Source organism: Stomoxys calcitrans, chromosome 2 (assembly GCF_963082655.1).
Source record: "Stomoxys calcitrans chromosome 2, idStoCalc2.1, whole genome shotgun sequence".
Taxonomy (NCBI): domain Eukaryota; kingdom Metazoa; phylum Arthropoda; class Insecta; order Diptera; family Muscidae; genus Stomoxys; species Stomoxys calcitrans.
In genome coordinates, this window is record NC_081553.1 from 138064225 (window position 1) to 138092039 (window position 27815).

At 38.7% G+C, this 27815-nt stretch overlaps 1 protein-coding gene and 1 long non-coding RNA gene across 4 annotated transcripts; one reads left to right on the forward strand and one right to left on the reverse strand.

Annotated features, from left to right (window-relative positions):
* Window positions 1–4212: 4212 nt before the first annotated feature.
* On the reverse strand, window positions 4213–26352 carry LOC106090041 (deoxynucleoside kinase). 3 transcript variants are annotated; one of them, XM_059361944.1, is made up of 6 exons: window positions 26230–26352; window positions 8973–9208; window positions 8777–8910; window positions 5238–5356; window positions 5016–5164; window positions 4213–4931 (listed from the first exon to the last, which is right to left on the reverse strand). In XM_059361944.1, the coding sequence occupies exons 1-6, from the start codon at window positions 26246–26248 to the stop codon at window positions 4788–4790; spliced, it is 801 nt and encodes a 266-aa protein (XP_059217927.1). In that variant the 5' UTR covers window positions 26249–26352; the 3' UTR covers window positions 4213–4787. The 3 variants fall into 3 exon arrangements, with proteins under 3 accessions (XP_059217927.1, XP_059217928.1, XP_013111542.1); XM_059361945.1 differs by having other exon boundaries at window positions 8991–9208; window positions 26230–26348; XM_013256088.2 differs by lacking the exon at window positions 26230–26352 and adding an exon at window positions 9269–9422.
* LOC131994891 (uncharacterized) lies at window positions 13582–14092 on the forward strand. Its single transcript, XR_009396929.1, has 3 exons — window positions 13582–13818; window positions 13869–13920; window positions 13984–14092. It is a non-coding gene; the product is annotated as an uncharacterized LOC131994891 (long non-coding RNA).
* Window positions 26353–27815: the final 1463 nt, after the last annotated feature.

Here is a 27815-nt window from a genome sequence, read left to right on the forward strand (position 1 = left end):
TTATTTTTGTTTTATTCGTTGATTGCTCGATGAAGAATGGGGAAAATAAATTTTAATGTTATTGAGATTTCATTGCGGGATATTGTCCGGCTTTAGACCATTGTTTAATGATTTCTATTCAAAGAATAGTATAGCAAAAAACATTAAAGTCAGCAAAAGTGTAATATTGCTAGAAGCATTTGACCGGCTATTCGCATTGCGATTTCAAATTCGACCATGAAATATCATCGGCGGACGATTTCAAATGGATCATGGTACTTTACAACCATTCCAACTCTAGTAGATTGTAAAGCACACATCTGGATTTGAACGGGTAGCCAGTCAAATACTTTAACAACATCACATAGATGTTTATGGACAGAAGTTGTTGTTGTAGCAGTTTGTTGTGTTCTATCTGGGTCTGGCCGGGCAGTTAAACAGGTGACGTGCATCGTGCGGTCCCTGGTTACATTTGGGACATACATCTAGCACGTCGGCATCAATCCTTGCTCTGTAGGAGTTGAGGCGGCTGCATCTGCCGGAACGTACTTGAGCCAGAAATACTCTGGTTTGCCGGGCGAGGTCAATGTCTTCAGGTGCAATGGGAGGCGGTCGTACTCCAAGGACTACATTCACCCGGTAGCCAATTACCGCATCTGCTACCGTGTCTGCATGAATGTTGTTTAGATCTGCTTGATATGCCGATTGATCTAGAGGTTCTCTCTTGTCCGCTGAACCTCAAATTCTAGATCATGTAGACCTACCTTAAGGCTTCTGGGCGGTGGATATCTATCCACAAGATGATGATGGTCTCTGCGATAACAGCCCAAAAGGTATTGCTTAGAAAGCTAATTGTTGCTAATGGATGGAGGTGGTCCACATGAGAACTAAAGAGACAGCCCGTCGTAGAGCGGAGGGCGGCATTCTGACAGACTTTAATATTTTTCCACTGCGTGCAACAGAGCTTATGAGAGCACACTGGTGCTGCATAACTTACCACCGACTGGCCAATTGCTTTGTACGTGGTCAACAAGGTTTCTTTGCCTCCACCCAAGTGCTGGCTGCAAGTGATTTGAGGAACTTGTTTCTACTTTTGACTTTATCGCAAATTGGCTGGGTCGGAATCACTTCTCCATCGACCATCACATACAGCTCGGCATTAACCTTACGCGTATTTGTAGTGAGCAATGTGGCTGAAGATTTGGTGGCAGATATATTCAGATTTCTTGCAGCGAAATATAAGGTAAGTTGGTTGAGGTAGACGTTTAATCTATCGCAGATGTCAACAATGTGTGGGGGGCCTGATGCAATGATCGTACAATCGTCTGCATATGATGTTTTTGTTGTTGTAACCACATTTTCATGTGAAGGTGGCGATCCTCGTCAAGCTCCTGTAGATGAGCAAGCTCGTTTCGGTCCAAAGGACCGATCGCCGCGGGAACTCGCCTTGTTATATCGAGCATAGTAGGCACTCAGTATTTGTGCAAGAACCGGTAACACCCGACTTCTCACTGAGACCTCCGCTCGATACCGCTGATTGTCCGCGACTCCAGTTACAGCTACTCCGGATGGAGCGTTCCACTACCAGCAACTTGTGGACGCTCCCGGTAGCTCGCAGCGAAGCTTCTCGTGACAGCAATGAACATCACACAGATCGGACCTCAATGTTCCAGCTTGTGTGGTGCTCAAGCTATCCCGTGCCGGGTCCGCATATGATATAATCTCTATGCCGTCTGGAGGGGGTGGAATGGAGGATAGGTAGAGGTTAAACAGTGCCGGAGATATCACACCGCCTTGGGGAACTCCCTGTTTTACTTTACGGTGTTTCGACTTCTTGTCGCTAAACTCTACAAATAACTGGCGACCACACAGATAATTCGCGACTCAGCGTTTCAAGCCTGGCTGGAGGGATGTGTTGGCGATGTCCTCAAATAGTTTGGCATGGCTGTCGAATGCCTTCGATAAGTCCAATGCCACGAGGACCGTTCTATCACGTGGCTTGGGCTGATTGAAGACACGGCAAATGTGTGCGGTGATGGCATGCAAAGCTGTTGTTGTGCTATGCAGTCTTCGAAATCCATGTTAATGCTCGACGAATGGAAATTCTCCTACGTGGCTTGGGAGAAGTAATGCCTCAAGCGTCTTTGCTACTGGTAAGAGAAGGGAGATCGGTCTGTACGACTCCCCCAAACTCGGGTCCAATCCAGGTTTTGCTAACGGGATCACTCTGCCCATTTTTCAGACATTGGGAACTATGAGTGTTCAAAGACAGGTTGAGGACAGCAGTAAGGTACTCAACCCCAGGTAAATCCAGATTCTTCAGCATCAGTGACATTTGTAACTTCGCCCACTATAGATTGTGATGGCTGTCCATCGGTTCGGAGGCCACGGACACGGCCCTGTCACTCTCGGGATGCACAATAAATTGACAATTGAAAAACCTGGCGCAAATCTTCGGATCAGTCACGGTTACGTCGCCAAAAGTGACTGAGGTCCTATCATCCCGTCTACCAGGGTTCGAGAGTGACTTAACAGTAGAGCACAGCTTGCCTAAACCGGTGCTTAAGTTACATTGCTCCAAGTGTTCCAGGTACAAAATCCGCTTATGTTCGTTGACTACATTGTTTGTGCATTATAGCCACACTGAGGACTACGCCATCTGATGCATTGTATTTAATGCTACACCTAATGCCTCTGGATATTGTGGCTATACAAATTGCTGCGGACACTGTGTTGTCCTTGTACCAAGGATAACACAGTGGCCTGAGTCGTTTTTTAATAAAAAGTACTGCACAAATATTCCTGACAGAACCGATTAAAACTACGATATCTCTGCCATCGATTGTCGCAGGTCTCTCAATGAAAAAGCTGAACAGTTCAAAATTCATCTGTTCTGGGTGCTGGGTCATAGAGATATCAGAGGGAATTGTATAGCAGACGAACTTCCGATACTAGGAATTATGTTACAACGTAGTATGCATAGTGGGTGAGCGAAAATTGACCTATTCTGGGTGCCGGGTCAGGAAATTGTAGAGCGGACGAGCTTGCGAGACTAGGAACTACTTAGCACATTTCAGGGGAACTGGAATATGTGGGTATGCCTCTAGCGATATGCAAGCTAATTCTTCAAGATCAGGCCCGAAGGGTAACGAATGATGGATGGTCACAAAGTGGGGGTTGTGAACACTCAAAAATTAGGTCGCCCAGACTAGTCTTGAAGAAGTAGTTGATGCTTTAGTAGCCTTTTATGTGGAAGTGGCGATCCTCGTCGAGCTCCTTCCGGTCCAAAGGACCGAGTACAAGGTGGCTATTGGTTAATTAAAGGCGCCAATAACTCGCCTTGTCATATCGAGTATCATAGGCCCTCAGGATGTAAGCAAAAGCCGCTGTCGCCCGGACTCTCTCTCAGGAGGCATCTGCCTTCTCCTGTTCCTGTGGTATCACAATGCATGAAAACATCTAAGCGAATCTGATGGCAGACTTCCACATTCACATAAACTAATCATCCGCCGGGGCCATATTATGATTCCTCAACAGCCTTTCTCTCTCAGATCTTCAACGGGCATCGCCAATGATTCCAGGCCAATTCATCAATGCAACGTTTAATGATAGAATGAGTGATTTCCATCTGAGTGGATTCATTCCTCGTATCTTCTGGAATTCCTCAAAGAAAAATGGATAATTTTTCTAACTAATTCCTACTTTTACTTAATGCCGGACATTGGTAAAGGTCGTTCCTATCTATACGACCGATCGCCGCGGGAACATGATGATCACTGGTTATTAAAGGCGCCAATAACGCCTTGTCGTATCGAGCATCATAGGCACTCAGTATTTAAGCAAGAGCCGGTGTTACGCGGCCTCTTACTAAGAGTCTCCACTCGACACCGCTGATTGTTCGCGACCGCCGGTGCAGCTACTTGGTATGGAGCATTCCACTATCCGCAACCTGTGGACGCGCACGGTAGCTCCCAGCTAAGCTTCTCATGATAACGAAGAACACCACACAGATTGAAGTTCAATATTCCAGCCTGTGTGATGCTCATAGTTATCCCTTGATCGGATAACTATCCTCCGCAGAGTCGGTTCACTGACACCAGCGGCAGATGTCGTTACTTCCTATGCCTATGGGAGTCATATGAGTTCAACTTTGATAAAAGGTTTGTCATTTCGTGGGCGCCATACATACATTCTTACCGTTTAGGGAATTTACCATTATAGTAAGGAATGCGATTTTTCATGTTTACATTACATATAATTGTTGTTAAATTTCTTAGGAATAATTCTAGTATAAATTACAATTTTTGTTTGATTCTTTTTTGGACACCGGCCTAAGTTTTCATCAACTAATAAATGTTTGCACTTATGGCAAATGCAATAAAATACATTTAAATATTTTGAAAAGATGGGTTTTGTTTAACGTCCGCACTGGATTTTTGTGTTTAATATACCATAAAAAACTAAAAATTGCACAAAAAAACAGTATTTGGTTACAAAAATAAAAATAAAAAGTCAATATGTAAAATTATAGTCGGCCATCAAAACCGTCAACTAATGCGAAACAGAAAACGCAGACATTTCAAATGCTTTACACTTCGTCAAAGCAGAGATTACTCTAATTGATATTGTAGGTCTAGGTAAAAATTAAAACTAATTAATTTGTAAATTTTATTTAAAGAAACTAATCTAAATAAAAGTTCAATGAATAACTTATGTGATAATAATGCTAGTGATGAAGATTTTTTAGTTCGCACGGAAATAAGTTTCTCAATTAGAATTTCATCTACGGGGAGTCCACTCTAAAAATGTTATTCCATGTGAGGACGCTTACTGGGCGACACTAAAACGGCTTGTTGTTGTCTTGTATAGGCGGGATTGATAATATGATTTTCATAGCGTTTATATTCAGATCCTATGTGATCTAAATCTAAATTGGCATTTAATACAATAACCTGAAAAATTAAAAAAAATATATATTTTTTAATTTTTTTTTGTATTATTGATTTTTATTTTTCTTTTCTTTTCATTTAGCTTACATTGGTGTTTAAACCGCGGTTTTTAATTAGCCACTCTTCGTGGAGTTTATGAAGTTCCTCCAAATATTTTAAGGGTACACAACTTTCTTCTGAGCGCGCTCTTTTACGCATGCGTTCGTAAACAACTTCTGGAGATGTTCGCAAGTAAACTGTGAACAAAGTTATGGGAGTATTAAAAATATATCTGTTATACGAAAGCTTATAATAACTATCCTTCCCTACCTATTAGATCAGCTTGCACATGTATGGCATTATCGATGAATTCATACCATTCCTGCAGAACATGATACATTCCGGCGTCAATTATGTCATTTCGGAACATATTCTCCACAAAGCAATACCTGTAAATGTACGTTTATATTTCAAAATAGTTGACAAGTCTCTATATGTGCTTATGGATTACACGCAAATTCGTAATAAAAAAGTTAAAGCCGAAAATGAAAATCGGATTAGTACAAATTTATTCAATCATTACACTTCGATATGGAGACGCTGAAAAATGGGTAAGACATCCATCATGTAAAATAATTTCTTGGCAGATATTGCATAACGCTAAAATGTAAAAGCAAACATTCGTTTTCATTTCATTAGGTAGATTTGCGGTTGATGTAACCGCATATTCATGTGGAGGTGGCAATCCGCGTCAAGCTCCTGTAGGTGAGCAAGCTCCTTCCGGTCCAAAGGACCGATCGCCGCGGTAACACAGTGGCCATTGGTTATTTAAAGGCGCCAATAACCCGGCACTCAGTATTTGTCCAAGAGCCGGTGCCGCCCGACCTCTCTCTGACTCTCCGCTCGATACAGCGATTGTCCGCGACTGCAGTTACAGCTACTGCAAATGGAGCATTCCACTATCCGCAACCTGTTGACGCGCCCGATAGCTCGCAGCTAAGCTTATCGTGACAGTAATGAACACCACGCAGATCGTATCTCAATATTCCAGACTATGTGGTGCTCACAGCTATCCCGAGCCTGGAATTTTTGTGCCCACTAGTTCACAACGCCATACAATGTTATGCGTCTGATAACTCTAGTATGCAAAAAGAAAATTAATGTGGGTTTAAATTCCCATGTATAGAGTAAAAATCAAGCAATTTAAAAAAAAAATAGAATTTCCCTGTTTCATAAGGCGACAAATACTGTTTTTGTAGCCAAATGTTTGCATGTAGAGGTTGCGATACTCGTCAAACTGATCGCCGAGGGAACACGATGATCATTGGTTATTTAAAGGCGCAAACAACTCGCCTTGTCTTGTCGAGCAACATAAGCACTCAGCATTTAAATAAGAACCGGTGCCTCCCGGCCTCTCACAAAGACAAACCGCTGTTTTTGCACGTTAAGGCCTGGTTATGCTCTTGTAAACAGACTGTAAATGTACAACGTGTCAGCTATTTTGTTTTGTCGTATAAATAAACTAATGGAACTTGATATGTCAATTCATTTTTGAATTCGCCCTATATAAATATAAATTTTAAAATCTATATTTTATGATTTGATTTTTGTGTTTGCTGCTGTTATGGTTCTTTAACTTAGGTTATGTAATGGCACGTGTCTAACAACCTCAATCGCTATCAACTTCACTCAGTGAATTTAGGTTCATTGTGTCGCCCACGAAAAAAGTTCAAAAAGCGCTGAAGAACACAGACAAAATTTACGGCAGTACAATTCCAGACATTAGAATGAAGTAGATATGAAGCCAACAGGCATAACAATAATGGGGCCAAGCGGGCTGAAGAAGTTTCCTCCAATCTGCCGTTTCAAGCCCCTATTGTAGTCAAGAATGGCGAAAGGACTATGTGCCTGAAAATAATTTAGACGAGAAAAAGGTGTTCGTTTAGCCAATCCCGCAAATACCCCCGCAATTTCGGGTAGTGCCACAATAGCTGCTCAACTGTGTATAATGCGTAAGTCCGCGCGTGTCCAGCGCAACGTCAAAGATGTGATGGAACTGCCGCTCTCACTGCTTAAAGTCCTGAAAAGCCATTGCGATATCAGGACTTTGACCTTGGGTGGGACACATGGCAGACTTAAGCTTGATTTGTGGGGATGAGGAGGAGTCATAGACGGAGCACCTATTGTGGCACTGCCGTGAAATTGTGCGAGTAGGTGCAGGATTATGCCTACGCAAACACCTATTTTCCTTTCTAAATCATCTTCATGCAATAGTCCTTTCACCATTCATGAATGCTCTAGCTTTAAATGGCATTTTGGAGACAGCCTGGCCATTCTGTCATTCATGTTGGCTCTTAATTTTCTTCATTCTTATGTCTGGCATTGTACTGGCGTAAATTTTATCAGTGTTCTGCGCTCTTTGAATCTCTCGGGGACAACCCTAAGTTCCCCATAAACCCATAACAGCAGCAAACACATTTTATAAAAAAATTTATTTTGAAGTTTATATTTTTGCACGGCGAATTCAAAAATAAATTGATACATCAAATTGTCTCAGCTGGGTTGATGGGGCTACCTGATAAATACTCCGTGGTGCCAGGTGTTAAAAATTTAAGTTTGAACAAATTTCAAAACAAAAAATGTATATTATTAAAACAGCTAGTCCCATTGTACGATTTCTCCGTTCAATTTTTTAGTTTATTGTTAATGATTTAGGTTAGATGAATAGTCCACCATAAAAGGGGAGTTCACTCTACTTGAAAGAACGTATACTCGTCTGACGGTCTAAACGACATACCAATGTTGAGTGTTTCGGAGTGTACTCCCAATCCAGTCCTTGACTCCATCTTGGAGCCATCTGTGAAGATCAAGGTTTCGCACAGTCTTCCACCTTACAAGTGCCCCAAATGTCGACATTGGTCTCGCAATGCAGGAGTAAAAGACGCATAGCGCTTTTGGGCTTCTTTCCACCGTATTTGTTTTTCAACACAGTTTCGAGTAGAATACTAGGGCCAAATATTTCGCCCTCTTCGACAAATGCAGGTTAATCCCGCCCAAGGACTGCCGTCTAAAATCCCATAACTTATATCTCGCAATGAAAAGGACCATCTGTCTTTCCTGGGGTATCTTGAACTCAGTTCTGGTAGATCATTTAGTGATTTCTCGCTGATAGCCGACAGAACCTTGCTTCGTAGTACGACGTCGTCCGCACATGCAGAAGTACGACGTTGTATGCCGATGCGACGTTTTGTAATAAGCATAATTGCCTCTTTACATTAACGTTACATTTACGGCAATCCTTTGACAGCCGGTTGTGCGTACCGGATTGACCCGATGGAGACATCGCCAAGGGCTGCCGCTTTTTTTTTAAAAAAATCCGCAATTACTTTTTTCCATATCCAGGTTAAACGGTTGATAGATCCAAGGATTTTTGATGAGTCCATTTTGTTTTGAATGTTCCAAATATAGCGAATTCTCCCTACCGAGCCACTACTAAAACACTTTCGTTAGGAAAAGACAGAAAGATTTGCCATAGGCAATTTTTCTTTTTTTAATATTTCAAACTTTTTAGTGAAAGAAGTGACATTATTAAGTGATGGTCTAACGATTTAAATTCGATTTAAATTAAATATATAAGAGTTCATGGAAAAGCTTTACGGTAAAAATTTTCTTGAGCATCTGCTATACAGAGTACAGTCATCTAATTTAATGCATAATAAATATAGGCATTGATTCATAGGTACATATTTCTAACCCACTTGTTGTTATGGTTGTGGCATTCCCAACACATACTAAACGGTAGTATGATGTCCGTGGACCCTTAACGGTAGTATGATGTCCATGAACCCTTTAAGGTCAACATTTCTTACCTTGAACTGTATATAGAGCGTTCCATGAGTTTGACTGGTTTTTGGGTCTGCTGTGTGTGACTTTGCAACATGGTCAATGTTACATATGACTGAAAAGGCATGGCCCAGCGTTCAGGTTCCTTGTACATGAGTTCCTAGCATGTAAAAAAGAAATAAGTTAGATGAAGCCAAATATTGGTAACTCATTGACACATACATAAAAGTTCGTACTCACCAATAAGTTAACACCTCTTACATTTCGCCACTTTTCCACAGGTTCGGTGATCAGGCAAATTTTCTCTTGGAATTTTTGGAAATGGTTTAAGAATGTCGTCTTGCCACTTCCGATATTCCCCTCGATCAAAACGGTGAATGGTTGTGTGCCTGCAGCATATTTGGGAACTTTAGAAGCAGAACAATTGTTTCCAGCCATCGCTGATGAGATAATGCGACCTAAAAAATAAAGGATGTTTAAAAAAAATATTTTAAACAGAAGTCCAAAACTTAACATACAATACCGAACCGAACTGTAGATTTATCCTAACTAAAAACCGAAGAAAATTTAAATTATTCTCACTATCTCTTCGATAATGTGATCGAGTTGAAGTGAAAATCAATTTATTAAAGAAAAAGCGGGAATTGTCGGCGCGTAAACTGTTGTCAGTTCTATTTTGTTTACGTTTATATTTTCTATCGGTTGGCATACGTTCAGCGTTGCCACATATATTATATATGTATTCCAATAGTGTATAGGCAAATTTACATAAGGTAAAGTCACTAACCGAGCAAATGGAATTTTCCAATTCCAGAGTTGTTTCGAAATCCCCCTAGAACGTTAAATACTTTGGATTTTAACATTTTTTCACAATTTAATTGGTTTAATTTTTATTTTACACGTTTTTAATCATAACTCTTTTAATCCCATTGCTGCTACACATGATAATGCAAATAAAAACTAGAGTGTGAATTAGGAAGTGTCCAGAAATTTGACAGCCTAGTGGGTATTTGCGTCACTGTCTTCACAGGGTTGTATAGTTGAATTCGTTGTTGTTGGGTTAATGACTTTACCTTATATAACTTTGCCTAGAATTGAGACGAGTACAAAGCAAACTTAAATCAAAGATGTTCATCATCACGCTAATCAGGGTTGGAAGTCTATGCTATTTTATTGGGTTGCCCAAAAAGTAATTGCGGATTTTTTAAAAGAAAGTAAATGCATTTTTAATAAAACTTAGAATGAACTTTAATCAAATATACTTTTTTTACACTTTTTTCTAAAGCAAGCTAAAAGTAACAGCTGATAACTGACAGAAGAAAGAATGCAATTACAGAGTTACAAGCTGTGAAAAAATTTGTCAACGCCGACTATATAAAAAATCCGCAATTACTTTTTGGGCAACCCAATACTTTGTATTGTAGCAGTAGAGTACTAAAATTTCACCGCAGATCAATAGGATGTGCCAAATGCTAACACTGCTATGGAGCGATGGGAAAAAGCTTACATTTTCCTATGTCAAACGGTATCTTTTTCAGAGGATGCGACAAATAGTAACAATTTACTCTATTTAAAAATGCTCTGATAGATATTTTTCGACCGATGAAAAAAAATGTACATTTTGCTGTGCCAAATGGTATCTTTTTGCTAAGCAAAATCTAAACACGTCTGCCAGAGCAAAAGAAGCCACATTATTTTAAATCATCAAAATCTATAAAAAAAAAGTAAATGTTTAAGCGGCTTTCACGCTACATTTGTCATATGATCTGCAATTGTCTGTATCCATAGATTTCTTTATGAACATCAAAACCCGTTTACACTACGATTCAAGTTGTTGTTGTAGCAACTTCTTCATGTGGAAGTGGCGGTCCTCGTCAAGCTCCTGTAGGTTAGCAAGCTCGTTCCAGTCAAAAGGACCGATCGCGTCGGGAACAAGGTAGCCATTGGTTATTTAAAGCACTAATTGCTAGCCTTGTCATATCGAGCATCATAGGCACTCAGTACTTGTACAAGAGCCGGTGCCGCCCGGCCTCTGACCGAGACTCTCCGATGTCAATTCTGTGTTTACATCAGCGATGTCCAGCCCCTTATGGTAGCGTTGATGGCTACTGACATGCATTCTTATGCTCTTTGTTTCAGTCGTTGTTGAGACAGCAACGAATGCACTTTTACAGGGGCATACGCAACGTTTTTCTGTTTTTATTTTAAAAGCAATGATTTTTTGTTGATTAAACCCGTGCAGAATAGAAAGTTTTTAAAATTTCTCGTTTTATGTTTACTTTTGTAAAACACTAATCATTTACTCCAAAATATGATTTTTTAAGATACTGAGAGAATTAAAATGTGACACACATACAGTCACATTTTCATTTTGAACATCGCTGGTAAACATTTATTTGCGTTTCTCTTTCTTTCATTTTGTCTGCACAGGTAGACACACGAGCCCAAAATTCTTTGGTTGTGTTGAGAACAATTTTATTTTTGAAATGACATCTTGATAAAGCGATGGCGGATTGCACCATATGATTTGTGGTTGTTGTACCTGTGAAACCAGCTGTAATTGTTCCGCCATGAATTTCCATTTACTCACTGATGGAAGGTTAGGCCACTTGCGAATGGCCTAATGCGTCGTATAGATTTCCATTGGAATGTACTCTTGAGATTGATTATCTCCAGTGTATATTTATGCTCCACCATTGCACAGTTATATTCTTCCTCTGTGGCTGCTGCACTTTGCCAGGCATTATTACCTTGGCAATAAGTTGAGCTAGATATCGCAGTATTGTGTGTAGTCTGCAATACTTGAAAAACCGGTGGCTGTTGTATGACCTTAAGGTTGGTATTCTATTCTGCTATCGGAGCAGCCGATGAAATTTTTAATTGTATCGCGAGCGAAATTTGACAGCAATCAAATATTTTTGTTTTCATACCAAAACGTTTCTTTACCTGGACTTATTGTTTTCTTTAAAAAGCGCCACCTAGATGCTTGAACACAAATTGTAATGTCTTATTCGTAACCTACTCCTAACAAAGATACACATAGTCCATTAAGTCTGCGTTCATGTGACAATTTCTTTTTTAATGATTAAAAAACAACATAAAAAAATAAATAGAGTTAAGTTTTGTTGTATATGTTGTTTCTTTATATTTCTTAAATTAGAAAACAAAAATACAAGTTTGCTTTTGCTTTTTTGTTCTAACGGTACTTTTGTCTCATAAGAAGAAATTATGACGGCCAAAAAGTCTGCGTTCTTTTTGTTTACTTCGAAAGTACCGTTACTTTTTATGATGCTTGTTCTTATTTTTGATCAGTTTCAGTTCATTATCATAACAAGTGATAGTTACACGTGTTTTTTTTTAAATTAATAAATTTGGAAACATGGAAACTAAAGGAAAGGAAATATGCATATCCGAAAGAAAAATAGTTATTAAATTGTGGAAAGAAGACAAAGCTTTAGAAATATTGGTGGAACAGTTGGAAGAACGTACTCTGTCCAGCGCGTTATTAATAATTACAAAGAAATCGGCATTATAACTTCAAAGCTTCGGCCTGGGCGTCCAAAAAAATTATCCGTCAGAGAAGAGCAAGCAACAACCCTCGTATAACCTCTACCAAAATTGTTAAAAATATTAAAACAATGTTTAAAAAAAGCATCTGTGCCGAAACTGCCAGAAAAATATTACATAGAGCTGGATTTCATGGAAGAGTTGCTCGAAGAAAACCCTATATTTCAGTCATAAACAGACAAAAGCGGATTGCATTCGTTAATACTTTCATCAATAAGCCTCCTGAATTTTGGAAACAAATTATTTTCTCCGACGAGAGCAATTCTGTATTTTTGGCATTAAAGGTCGGCAAATAGTGTGGCGCAAGTCCGGGACTGAGCTTGAAAAACAAAATTTAGTTGGAATGGTGAAGCACGATGGTGGTGGAGTTATGGTGTAGGGGTGTATGGCTGCTAGTGGAGTGGGTCAATTAGAATTTATTGAGTATAAAATGGATAAATGGGGTTATCTCAATGTTATTAAAAAAATTGAAACCAAGTGCTGCTAAACTAGGGTTAACAACGACATATTGGTTCCAACAAGATAACGATACGAGCATACATCGGAGGTTGTTAGGCTTTGACTTCTATATAACACTCCAAAGCAGCTTAAAACACAAACCCAATCACCAGATCTCAACCCCATTGAGCATCTTTGTGATCTATTGGAGAAAAAAATTCGTCAGTACGTTATAACCAGCAAGGAGATGTTACGAAGTGTCATGCAGGCAGAATGGGCGAGAATAACATCTGAGGAAACAGAAAAGTTGGTAATCTCCATGCCAAATAGACTAAGTGCAGTATTAAAACAACGTGGCTTTTCTACCAAATATTAGGAATGTGTTAATATGTTTTTATTTTGTGTTTAAATAACTATTTTTGTTTATTTTTAATTACTGAACGCAGACTTTGTGGTGCTTATATTTAATTGTTATCATATTTAAATCGCTCTAGAGTGAAAATGCTTAACCAAACTTAGAATTTTGTTTTTGGTTTTTAATGTTAGGAATATGAAGAAAAAAATATATGTAAAAGAGTTGATTTGATTTATAATTTTATTTTGTGTTCTTTAACCTATCATAAAAGTTTGTCAGGTGAACGCAGACTTTATGGGCTATGTGTATATTAATTTACAGATAGGAGCAGTTGCCCAACAAAAAAATATCGAGTGCACTATGAGCGTGTGTCGAATGATAACAATCTCATATGGTGAGATGTAAAAATGACGTAGGGGGTTGTTTTTAAACCGGTGAGAAAAAAAATTTAATTTTGCTGTGCCAATCGACCATTTTTTCTAACACTGACAAATTTTGACATTGGCCAAAAATCAAAAGTAAACAAGATGTGCGCGCCAGAATAATAATAATAATACAGAAAAAAGCCAGAAAATAATAATTATTTGCGTAATGAATGCGAATTTTTCAAAAATATTTTCCATTATAGCTCGCAGTTATATGCAGATGCGAACGTTGCAATATGGAGATATTTCAGGTCTTGCTTTGGAAAAGAGGAAAATACGGCGAGTAAGACAAATAATGTTATTTAAATGACATCTGTATTAATTATTTTCCAGTTTTAGGAAGTTTTGTACGTGAAACCTTAATCCTTTGTACATTAAGGATTTTGTAAGTAGCACGATATTCCTAACTTAGAGTTTCTTTTTCAAAGTTACTTATTTGTGTATTTAGACCGCACAACAATCCGATTACTGGCTTAGGTGTATGTCCATAGTAGCATGGTCATCTGCACCCTCTTTTCAACCTAACTAGTAATTTCTTTTACATTAAAAAAAAAAACAAGAAAGTAAGTCTTTATATTTTACTTGGCTAACGATTGTTAACGAATGAAGGGGTTTGCCCTGTATTAAAGATTAAAAAACTTTTGACACTTTTCTAGAAATTTGCCCTTCGACAATAAATGGCATGATACGTTAGTGCACTTAATATATAAATATTCGACCAAAATTTACTTTGAGATCCCTTTTTGTTCCATTACTACGCTGAAAAATATGTTATCAAGTTATTCATCAATTGCAATAAAAATTAGCGCATATAAAATAATACATGATAAAATACTTTGTGTGATGGATCGATGGAAATTAAAATAAACAAATTTTTCTAAAAACTAAAATGACATTTGAATGACACATAATGATGCGTGCTCATTTAAATAGTATTAGTGAAAATGAATGTGTATGCGTCACATGTACACACGATATCAGCCATGGATAATGACAGGTACTTTGCTTTAACCAAAATTTTTCGCCAATTACTGTTTTCAGATTATAGATTTTAAAGCAAAAAAAACTGATTTCATTCAATAGGACATTCCATCATTACTAGTGGTAAAATTTTAAGAAAATCTGGTTATTTGATTGAAATTTCAAGCCCGAGGCAGGCCAAAGGTTAATTTGATTTAAAAAAAAAATAGTTTTAGTTAATCCAATATTTCGTCCCTTTCGTCTAAGGACGTCATCGGGGATGCTACATAAATACAAAAGAAAACACATTTCGTTCATTCGAATAATGATTTCCAAATGTCTTAAACTTACTGCAACTTAAAAAAAATATTAACCGGCTTTGGTCCATTGTTTAATGCTTTCTAATCAAAGAACATCATAGCAAAAACATTTAAAAGTCAGCAAAAGTGTATTGGATCATGGATCATTACATATCATCCCAACTAAAGTTGTAAAGCACACATCTAAATTTGAACAGAGCTCTTTCAGGCGACTTCCTTCACAAGTCCAATAGAAAACAAATCACATCTCACTTTCCTTATTCAAAATTCAACGTATCCAACAATGCCAATAGCAAGTAAAACAAACATCTTTTGCAAAACAAACCAGTGCGATTGTGTAGGCTTGACCATCTGTTTTGAAAAACGAGTAAAATCAATCACTTGCAGAAGCCAAGCCAGTCTAATCAACTCGCTCAAAACGCAGCGAAAATGTTGTGATTCGAAAACGAATTGACTGAAGCATTAGGTTCCAATCGAACAACTCACATGCTTGTTTTGGTTAAAGGCCTGTGAATGATTTTGCTGAACGCGACGCTCAATTTTAAGGCTCGTGTTTGATATGATTTTTTTTGTTTGTTGTATTTGATTTGTTCAAAGTGCAAATGAACAAGTCTGCTTGGAATAAAGATACATAAATTACCATTCACTTCAATTAATTAACATAGATTTAGAAAACAAAAAACCTTTAATTTCTAACATTAGGAATTTAATTCCATTGAATTAACTAGATTTTACTTTTTCTATATTTGGGACACCTTGGCCGATTAAATAATGTTGTGTTGGCTAGACGGTGTGTAGTTTCCACTTTCAAAATTTTCAGCCATTTCAGAAAAAAAAAAAAAAAATAGAAAAACTAACAAGTGTCGGTGCACTGATGAATATAGGTAAAAGAACAATCAAATGTCCCGAACAAACTCGAATGGAAACACAAAGTTCATTCAAGTATTCAATTCAAGATAGCTTGTTCGATCATCCCTTGTTACTGAATGAAACGAGCGAGTACGAACATTCATGTTTGATTACCGATGAAGTGATTCGAACTGAATGTTCGGTACGTGTGACGTGCCTTGTGTTTGGTTTGTCTCCTTGCGCTTTCTTTTTTTAGTCTTAAAATCTTATTGAGATTCCATTGCAGGATATTGTCCGGCTTTAGACCTTTGCTTAATGCTTTCTATTCAAAGAATAGCATAGCAAAAATCATTTGAAAGTGTGTTGTTGCTAGACGCATATGACTGGCTATTGGACGTATTTTTCAATCCCAAAAAGTTCGTCAACATATTTTATTATCTAAGGGCTGTAATCAAATGTTCGCTAATTATCTTTCTAACACAACACTCAAGGCGGATTTAAAAAGGTGGTCTCACGCGAACAGCTGTTAACAGACGGTCAGATTTGACAGTATAAAGATGTCAGATTTTTGTTTGCATTCTCTTTGCTGTTACCTTCTTTCTCGCATATTCTGTGCACCTGTATGCACAATTTTTGCACACTTCCACAAATTTCTTTGTCTGTGTTGACAAAATGTCGATCAGTTTGATGGCAAGATGGAGTTTTCACTATATGGTTTTTATGTTGTTGTACAAATGAGACAACCTTTAAATAATTCACCCATGCTCTACAATAAAGTAAAAAAATAATTTAAAAAAAAAACATGAACGGACTGCTCAAGATCCATTAACCAAATTGCTCCCTTAGACCCATATGTTACTTCTATCCACTCACCTTTTACTCATCTTTGCACATACATAACAAAGATTTTTTTTTAAAAATAACAGAAAATTCAAAATGTAACATTAACAAATCGGTGCGATTTAGGAATATAGTTAAAAATACTGTGATATATAAGGTGTCCTTCGATGTTGTATTCCTATTCCACAGCATTCCTGTACCAAAAATTGATTAGTACCAGAAACAGACCGCTTCGAGGAGACAGGTAAATTTCTATTCCAAACATCCGAAGCGAATAAACCTTTATACAGCATCGAATTTTTTCAATAGAGTTTCAGCAGTCAGTGACGTGGAATACCATCCCAAGATCATATCGCAAATTAGAAAAATCTTGCAACAAAACAGCTTTCCGGGATAAAGAATATAAAGTCCACTAACCTACAAATCTGTTTTGTACATTGTCCAACTCTTTGAAAATTCAAATTGCTTGGCTAAACTGCAACGGAAATTGGCCAGAAAAGTGTGAAATGCAGTACATACGACAGACTAAGCATAAACTTAAAACAAGACAAGTGAGCACAAATCAGACTTCAAGCTACGCTATATCAGGCAAACACCAAAAACATTAGCATCCCATTGTACAGAGACAAACCACCATCCAGAGCTTGAGAAAGTAGAAGTTCCTACAATGTGAAACTATCACAAACGACTTATGCTTTGTCTACATTTACTCGTTTTGCTTATGTCGTTTTGAACAAACATCTCAACCGTTCATACTAGACGAGATGTTTTAGAAATTGCTTTTTTTAAATTGTTTTGCATTATCTGTCAAAATCAGTGATTAGTGCAACTCTGATTTTGTGTATGTAACTAGTTCGCGCCATTTTTCGTTGTTTGCGTGTGCTAGGGTTCTTAACTATAATACACACACACAACCAAAACTTGCTGACAGATAATGTACTTCGCGAGAAAAAATGTTACTCAGCTGTGGTACAATACCTGGTTATTATGTCATATCCGAAACATGCATTCTGAACCAGGGATGGAAAATACAAAGAAGAGTACTTTTCAGTTTTACATAAAGATTTTAAAAGTATTCCAGTGCAAAATTGCAAATTTTCCCACGAACATTCAATTGGGGAACCGCGGGGATACATCTCTCACATCACTGCTATCCGATACAAGTTTAAGCTCAATGATAAGGGACCTTCCACTTATTCCTCCACATCTAACTAGAGAAGATTACACGGATGACTACCTAAAGTAATTACCTCACAAATGTTACCAGCGCCACTGAAAATTGTTTCTTATGCTGTCAGCGTAACCTTTGGGCTAAATTGGCCCCGAGTATTCGATAATGACTACCTAAAGTAATTACCTCACAAATGCTACCAGCGCCACTGAAAATTGTTTCTTATGCTCTCAGCGTCAGCGTAACCTTTGAGCTAAATTGGCCCCGAGTATTCGAGTGCAAAAATCAAAAATAATTCTCAGTAAAACTTATGGCTTGCCGACTATTTGCTATATTTCTTCACCTCAATGTAAAACAATGTAACTCACAATATATAAATGAGATGGTATAAAAGTACTTTTTTACTATATGAGTTGTAAAGTTGGAAATTATAATAGAAATTCTGATAATAGTAAATATGAAACGATATTGGTCATTTACAATCCCAAAACGAGCTGCATTAAAGTGACGTATATGACAAACAAGTGACTATCTCCATTTCTTCGGGATGAGTTTCGTAAAATGAAAACTACTCGTCTGTGCAGATAATAATAGGCTTGAAAGTCACCCAAAATCTTCCTAAAGTTATTTGTGGAAAAAGTACTATAGTACAGACTTTTCCATGCCTGTTCTAAACGCATTAACCGCTTCTTCAGTGCACGTTTTGGTCCTTTTTTCGTCATGGGAGAGGCATATCCCGGAGTTCTTTCTCCGCACGCTTCTGGTCCGTGTCGGGATTGAAAAGAACCCCGGACCCTGGTTTTGTTCGGTTTGCCAGAACCGCCTTCATCATCGGTCGGTGTCGGTGAGGTGTAACCGGTGCATGTAGTGGGTACATTTCCGATCCTGCTCTGGCCTCACTTCACTACGGGAGTATAGTTATACTGGCTATGTTGCAAGGTGCTGTCCCAATATAGCCAGCAGTGGGTCACAAGCGTCGTCGACATCGCCTTCTTCGTCCTTGTCGTCGGACTATGTGACCCCCCGACCTCTCCCGTACGGCAATTTACGCAACGACAGCCTCCCAGCCTATATATTGTTAGGCCAGTACCGGGAAATGTATCGTTCTTGCAGTTAAACTGCAACGGACTTCGTGGCAAGATCAATGAGATTGTGGACTTTATGAATCGGAAGAGCATATTGGTTGCAGCGATCCAGGAGATAAAGCTGACCAACACCTGCAGCATGCACAGTTGTCACGGTTACGTAAGAATCGCTCAAGGAATTTAGGTGGGGGATTGGCCTTTGTAATACACCATTCCGTGAAATATTGACCTATCTCGCCTGCGCATGGCGCTAGTGACCCCTACATGGAATGCATGGAGATAGCAGTCAGGTCTGGTACTGCCGAGATAGAGATATACAAACGTGTACATACCGCCGGTTGGTAGCTGTGTCCCGATTAATGGCATGGCTTACAATCCCGACATAAGTGGGTTGCTATCTGGCCATAATCGTCTGGTTCTAGGGGACTTTAATGCGCATAACACGTCATGGCATTCTCAGAGCAGATTGAAAGCTCCAAGTTTTGCACGGAGAATGAAGATGCCCGCACTAGGATTACGAGGAGGTGCAGCAGCTCGCCAGACATCTCCATTGCATCCCCTGATCTCCTGAGTGACGTACCTTGGCAAGCCGATATCATTTTGGGTCAGACCACCTCCCCATAATTCTCACCATCGACCGACCACCCGACTTCATAATCTCTGAGCGCCAGACGTTTATGAATCATAAGAAGGCCGTTTGGACTGGCTTAAGAGAATATACCAATCGCCGCTTCAGCCAACCCCATCTGATGTGCTTGTGGTCGAGAGGAAATTCCGAGACATCATTAACGCAGCAGCCGCTCGATTTATACCAGCCGGTCGAATACCCCAAGTGCGGCCCAATTTCCGCCGCAAGCAGTGGTAATTCGTGCTATGGACCCCGCGTGATGGGATTCGTGCTATGGACTCCGCTAACCCCAGAATCAGCGAGCTGAATCTGGAAATAAACAGGGTAGTCAACGAACATAAGAGGAATTTATGGCTGAAACACATGTAGCAATGTAACTTAGGCTACGGTGTAGGCAAACTGTGGTCTACTGTTAAGTCACTCTCGAACCCCGGTAGACGGGATGACAGGATATCAGTCACTTTCGGCGAAATAACCGTGACTGATCCGAAGAGATGCGCCAGGTTGTTCCACCGTCAATTTATTGCGCATCCCGAGAGAGACAGGGCAAGGGGGAGAGTCATTCGCCGTATTCGTGGTCTCCGAGCCGATGAACAGCCATCACAATTTACCATGGGCGAAGTAAAGAATGTCATCCGTGGCGCCAAATCATCTAAGGCGTTGGGCCCCGACGGAATCTCTACATTGATGCTGAAGAATCTGGATTCACATGGAGTTGAGTACCTTACCACTGTCCTCAACCTGTCTTTGAACACTCTTAAAGTTCCCGATGTCTGGAAAATAGGCAGAGTGATCCCGCTACTGAAGCCTGGAAAAGACCCGAGTTTGGGGGAATCGTACAGACCAATCTCCATTCTCTCACCAGTGGCAAAGACGCTTGAGGCATTACTCCTCCCGAGTCTCGTAGGAGAATTTCCATTCGCCGAGCATCAACATGGATTTCGAAGACTGTACAGCACAACAACAGCTTTGCATGCCATCACCGCACACATTTGCCGTGGCTTCAATCAGCCCAGGCCATGTGATAGGACGGTCCTCGTGGCACTGGACCTATCGAAGGCATTCGACACGGTCAGCCATGCCAAATTATTTGAGGAAATCGCCAACACGTCCCGCAGCCAGGCCTGAAACGATGGGTCGCGAATTATCTGTGTGGTCACCAATCGGGGAGTTCCCCAAGGCGGGGTGATATCTCCGGCACTGTTTAACCTCTACCTATCCTCTATTCCACCCTCTCCAGACGGCATAGAGATTGTGCTGCCTAAGCTGTACCTTTTGGGCTTTTAAGGCAGAGACCATCCAAATCATCATCTTGTGGATAGATATCCACCGCCCAGACGCGCCCAAGAGTGAACTTTTAGATCAAGCGGAAAATCAAGCGGATCTAGACAACATTCATGCAGACACGGTAGCAGATGCGGTAAATAGCTACCGTGTGAATGTAGTCCTTGGGAACGACCGCCTTCCGTTGCACCTGAAGAAATTGACCTCCCCCGGCAAACCAGAGTAGTTCTGGCTTTATTACGTACCGGCAGATGAAGCCGCCTCAATTCCTACAGAGCTAGGATTGATGCCGACGTGCAAGATGAATGTTCCGATTGTAACCAGAAACCGCACGATACACGTCACCTGTTTAACTGCCCGGCCAGACCCACACGACTTAGACCCAGATCCCTGTGGACGCACCCCATCTTAGTCGCAGAGTTCCTGGGTCTTGACACTCAACAGAATCAAGCAGACGAAAGATAGAACACAACAAACTGCTACAACAACTACAACATGACGTCTGTTCTAGCCAGCGACAGCAAAGCGGTAGATTTAATGGCAGCCTGGCTGTCTGAGAAGATATTTATGCCAATCGTCGTTATGACATTACATTTTAGCCATTCCACCACTTCTTTAATTGCAGGGATCTGTCTGGAACATCGGACATTGTATCAAGCATAACACAGTGTGCGTAGCCGCCACATGACCAAAGAGAAAGATCCCTAAACCATGGGTTGCCTTTCTTGCCCTCTCCAAAATGTTGGCTTTGAAGTTCAATTTCCTGTCCAGCAAAACCTCCAGGTATTTTGCGCTTGTTGTAAATGGAACTTTTTTTCCTCCAAGGAGACAGTTGCCACTGTAGGTCTCTTGTATCTCCTGCTGAAAAGAAATACTTCTGACTTGCATTAAAGTGGTCTAGGCGTAAACCCACCTAGGCCACTTTCAACCCACTTCGCTGTCGCACGTAGAGCTTATTGAAGTACAATATATCTCTAAGAGTGCTAGGAAACTTTCCCTTAACCCCAATAGCGACGTCATCAGTATACGCGACCACTTTTACACCTTTTTTTCAGAGGCAATAGTATATTGTTATTGAATATCATATTCTAAAGTAGAGGAGACAGTACACCTCCTTCAGGAGTTCCTCTGCTGAACCATATTTTTAGATCTACAGATCTCAAGCCTGCCGTAATATATCTCTAGTAAGTAATTTATAAACCTTATTACGGTAGTTGTTGTTGTTGTTCATTTTTTATTAATCAAATATCGCCCACCCGGGCTTTACATACATACAGAGATGTTTTGATGTGGAAGTGGCGATCCTCGTCAAGCCCCTGCGAGCTGTAAGCTCGTTCCGGTCCAAAGAAATGATCGACGCGGGAACAGTTGGCTGATCGCTATGTAAAGGCGCCAATAACTCGCCTTATCATGTCAAGCATCATGGGCACTCAGTATTTATGCAAGGCCTAGTGCCATCTGGTGCATTTCTTGAGAGTGATAAATTTGATACTAACGCATAAAACCCATATTTGTGAAATTCGGTGCAGTGAGTTATATTTAGGCATGCCAGATGGTCGGGATTATCCCGACTTGTTGAGGCCTCCCGACTCCCGACTTTTCGACAAAAATATGGGAAAATCCCGACTTTAAAAGTCAACACAAATATTGAACAAAAAGTTTAATTACAAGGTTCCTTCTTTTGTGCAATCAATTTTGTATATTCGAAACACTTGAGTCACTTCTGTTTGTCCATGCGTGTGTCTGCCTGTTTGTTTGCTTTAAAGACGCTGCTGTGTTTACGAGTTAGTTATTGCAATGAAACTTGGTACAGTTTTGCTTTTGGCCCCGTTTAAATTAATTTTGCGCAGTCGTATTTTCATCCGTTTTTCGTTGGAGTTTAGAAAAAGTTGTATTAGCTCCTTCTTATTGCCCCATACGGATCGCTCTCCCTTTGAATGCAAAAAAGTGTTATTTTTTAACTTTTATCGAAACCACGATAGCGTTTGTACGAATGAAGGTATTCGCCTGAAATTGTGCAACGTTATTTATTACTGATGTGGATTACTGGGATTGCAAAAGAACCATATGGGTTCAGACATGGATGTAGCTCCTACGTAAAATTGACTTGAGTTTACGAATCTCTAGAGGCATTACTTTTTATCCGATTTGGTTGAAATTTGGTATGTAAAACATTTATAAGCCCATTAACGCCCACACCGAATACCACCTATCAATCACATGGCAGACGGCTGTACGTACCAGATTGACCCGATGGAGTCCTTCATCGACAAGGGCTGCCGCCTCAGAGTGCAACACACTGTTACAACAAACCACCTAGATAGATCCATAATATCTCGCCCCCCGGTTCCCTGATGTGACTGAATGATCCCATAGACACCTTATTTTGATCCAATTTGGACGAAATTTCATACGTAAAATACCTTATACCCTCCAATATTTACAGGAATCCCAAGCACATAGGTCCTGTCAAAAGCTTTTGAAAGAGTTGTTCAACAGCAGATATATGAGTATTTAAATGAACAAAAACTACTTTCAAATAGACAGTTTGGTTTTCGACCAAAGCACAGCTGTATAACTGCACTTATCGATGTCACCGAGGAAGTAAGATCAAGTTTGGATGATGGAATGCTTTTTTGTCTTGTATTGTTAGATCACTCCAAAGCATTTGACTGTGTTGACCATAGTATATTATGCAGAAAGCTTAAACATTTTTTTAACTTTTCAAGCACTGCAACCAAGCTGATATCTAACTACTTACGGGATCGTGTCCAGTCTGTCGTGGCAGGAAATCGCGTTTCCACACCATTGCATTAATGCAGGGAGTTCCTCAAGGGTCCATTTTGGGACAGCTTCTATTTTGTATGTATATAAATGAACTGCCAAATAGACTGACATTCAAATATCCAAACCTATTCAGACGATGTACAAATCTATCTGAATTGCTCAAAGAGATGTCATGGAATAGAGAAGCTAAACACCGACTTAAGAAATATCAACATGTGGGCTATGGAAAACAAACTGCACATAAATCCAAACAAATCAAAGTTCATAATTTGTTCAAACCGCTGCCAGGAAGTGGTGTGCGAATACCCTGTGCAAATTGGAAATAACGCAAACAGCAAAAACTCTTAGTGTAATTATTAATCAAACACTAACATGGAAGGACCATATCATATCAGCGACAGGCAAAATCTTCGGAATGTTAAGAACACTCTATAAAACACATTTATACACACCACAGAACATCAGATCGCTTTTAGCAAAATCATATCTTGTACCTTTACTTCTATTGGGTTGCCCAAAAAGTAATTGCGGATTTTTTAAAAGAAAGTAAATGCATTTTTAATAAAACTTAGAATGAACTTTAATCAAATATACTTTTTTTACACTTTTTTCTAAAGCAAGCTAAAAGTAACAGCTGATAACTGACAGAAGAAAGAATGCAATTACAGAGTCACAAGCTGTGAAAAAATTTGTCAACGCCGACTATATGAAAAATCTGAAATTACTTTTTGGGCAACCCAATATATTGCTGTGAGTTGTTTAGCCAATGCAGAAATCGGCTGGAAATGGCACATAACGCTATACTAAGATATGTCTATGGTCTAAAGAGACATGCCAGTGTTTCAACTTTCACAAAAAAGTTGCATGGTATCGCATTCGGCGATTAACTTTTTACAAGAACACTTTTAATGATACATAAGCTATCGTCTCCTGATATCTGAATGGCAATTTTTCTACAATGCTATTCGACTTTGGAACTCTGCCTCCTCATATTCAATTTATTGGCAACACAAATGCATTTAAGAAAGCTTTATATGATTATTTCTAATAATTTTGTTACCGAGTATTTATGTTAAAAATTGTCTACTTATGACAGGAAACTTATTTACTAATTTGGTTACTTGTTTAATTATCGTATCTAATTTTTTTTTGTTAAATGCGATTATTATCACATAAATTTTGTTATTAAATCAACTATTGTAACAATCTTATTGTTACAACAAAAGCCACATACTATTATACGATTTAAAATCTTGTTGTATGTGAAACTGAAAACAAATAAACAAACAAATATAAATATTTGACACAGCCCTCTTATAAAACGATTTCATGTTTGACTACTTAAACCTCTAGAAGCTCCGATTTTCATCCAAATTAAACCATTAAACCTACCAATATACACACCATTTATGATTTTTTAGTTCGATCCCCCGCTATGATTCTTGAGTTACCAGTGGCCTTACGCAATATTCAATATTTGAAAATGCAATTCAATATCGGAAATTTGTCAGGTTTTACTACAATTTTTATACCCTCCACCATAGGATGGACGTACACTAATTTCGCCATCCCGTTTGTAACACCTCGAAATATTCGTCTGAGATCCCAAAAAGTTTATATATTCTTGATCATCAAGACATTTTAAGTCGATCTAGCCATGTTTGACCGTCTATCAGTCTGTCCGTCTTTGGAAAGCACGCTAACTTTCGAAGTAGTATAGCTAGGCACTTTCAATTGTTCACAAATAATTTATGTTAGTGTAGGTCGGTTGGGATTGTAAATGGGCCATATCGGTCCATGTATTAGTATAGCTCCTATATAAACTGATATACTGGATTGACTTCCTAACCTCTAGAGGGCGCAATTATCTGATTTAGCTGAAATTTTGTACCGTGACGATTTTTATGGTCCGAATCGGTTTATCAAAACCTGATATAGCTCCCATATAAACCGATCTGCCGAAATTAATTCTTGAGCCTCTGGAGAGCGCAATACTTATACGAATTGGCTTAAATTTAGCACAATGACTTCTTCTATGCCCCATAGGCGCATTTACTGCCAGATTCCGCAGAAATTTGAACTGCATTAACCCTCTACATATCTTACTATAAGAATCGCTTTTCAATGTAAAGTCTTGTAAGGCGGATTTGTAAAGAATCGTGCAAAATGATTTTATTATACTGCTTTTGAGTCAATAGACCAATATACTTTACTACAAGATCTCAGTTCTGCAATATTACATATACGGTCTTATCAACTAACGCGATTAATATTTTTTCTCAATGATAACGGCCTGGGTTTTTACAATAGAGGCTGAATATGCAAATACAAAGGAAAAGTATGAGTTAAGTGCCCTTAAGCGTATATAGTGCCTAATGTCCCATGATGACACCCTCCTATATACTATATTCTGGACACTAACCCTTGTTCCAACTCAGCTTAATATTGGTACTGAAAGTTGCCGATACATGAGGTCTCTTAAAACCAGACATTTGTTGAGAGTTCTCCCATTAACAAAGATAGAAAATAGTATCCAATAGTATAGTAATAACTGTGCAATCTGTGTTTCGAAAAAAACGAAAAATATATCTTTTTTTAAATTTTCAATACTTAATTCAATACTGCAAATATTCCTAACAAAACGGGCAACTCTATAAGCTGAATGGGATAGTTCATGTTTCTTCAAATCGCCTTAAATTACAAAACATATCATTAGATAAACTACTGGCACTTATATCTAGTTATGAAATAAGTTTACAACTTTTCTCACCTAATAATTTTGTGATCATTTTAATTTATCCTTTCCATTAAGACAGCGGATGCCTCGTATTATTTCACAACACAACTGTTTCTTTAGGGATATAATTATTTCGATTTTTTGTCCAAGTCGACTTTCTGTGAATTAAATAAAGGAATATAACATCGGGTATAGTCATGATATGCGAAGAGGTAGCAAACAGCTGAGAACAATTTTTGTCTCGCGAAGTGCACTACCTGTTAAAGAGTCTTCATAACATTCAATTGTGTGTGTGCATTATATTGCATTTGAGAACCATAACACACATACACACAACGAAAAATGGCGTGAACTAGTAACTTATGGCTGGTACTATGTTCGTTTTTCACCATTGAAAACCCACGTTTTTCGGGATTACTTTTTTGAAGCACTACACAGTAACAATAATAAAATAACAATTATATTTTTACTATAAATAATGAGGAAAAGTCCTACTGAATGAAATCAGCAAGTCTATTTGCTTTAAAATCATTACTTACGGTAAAATTTTAATAAAAATGTAAAAACGAACTTAGTACCAGCCATTACTTATGAAAAATGTTCATAAAAGTATTACGTTAAAATTGAGAGCTTTGTAACCGTAAAAATCATGTGTTTTCACCGGTGAAAAACGAACATAGTACCAGCCAAGTACACGTGTAACACTACGAGAGGGTTGGGGCGACATTTACAAAATGTTGTCCCGTATAACTGCGGCTTTAGTGTAACATTTTTTCAGAATCGAGATCACCATAATTGTTTAAAGCTTGTAACCTGTAAAAACCATGTGTTTTCACCGGTGAAAAACAAACATAGTAACGTTAAAATTGAGAGCTTTGTAACCGTAAAAATCATGTGTTTTCACCGGTGAAAAACGAACATAGTACCAGCCAAGTACAAGTGTAACACTATGAGAGGGTTGGGGCGACATTTACAAAATGTTGTCCCGTATAACTGCAGCAATAGTGTAACATTTTTTCAGAATCGAGATCACCATAATTGTTTAAAGCTTGTTAACCGTAAAAATCATGTGTTTTCACCGGTGAAATACAAACATAGTAACAGCCAAGTACAAGTGTAACACTATGAGAGGGTTGGGGCGACATTTACAAAATATTGTTGTTGTTGTAGTGTAACATTTTTTCAGAATCGAGATCATCATAATTGTTTAAAGCTTGTTAACACAACAGGATTCACTAATAGAAGGTTAGGTCACATATAAAAACATAAAGTGGATAGGCCCCATAAACATCATTAAGGATGTCAAATCTGACGATTGAAAATGTCTTCATATAGGAGAAAACGTAAACAAAGAATGAATGTAAAAAGAGAACAAGTTGACATCCTCAATGCCAAGTACTGCCAAATATTAAAAAAAAAGTATATCGGCTGATCGCTTGGCTTAACCTTATTCAGTGAATCCTGAGATGTGCCATAATTACTTGACAAATATTGAAAAATACTTTCTGCCCAAAAAAACTAAAAGTATAAAAAAAAATAGAAGAAAAGTATGAAAAATTAAATTAAATCAAAGAAAAGAAAAAAATCGATGTAATAAACACGTTCACAAGATGAGTCGA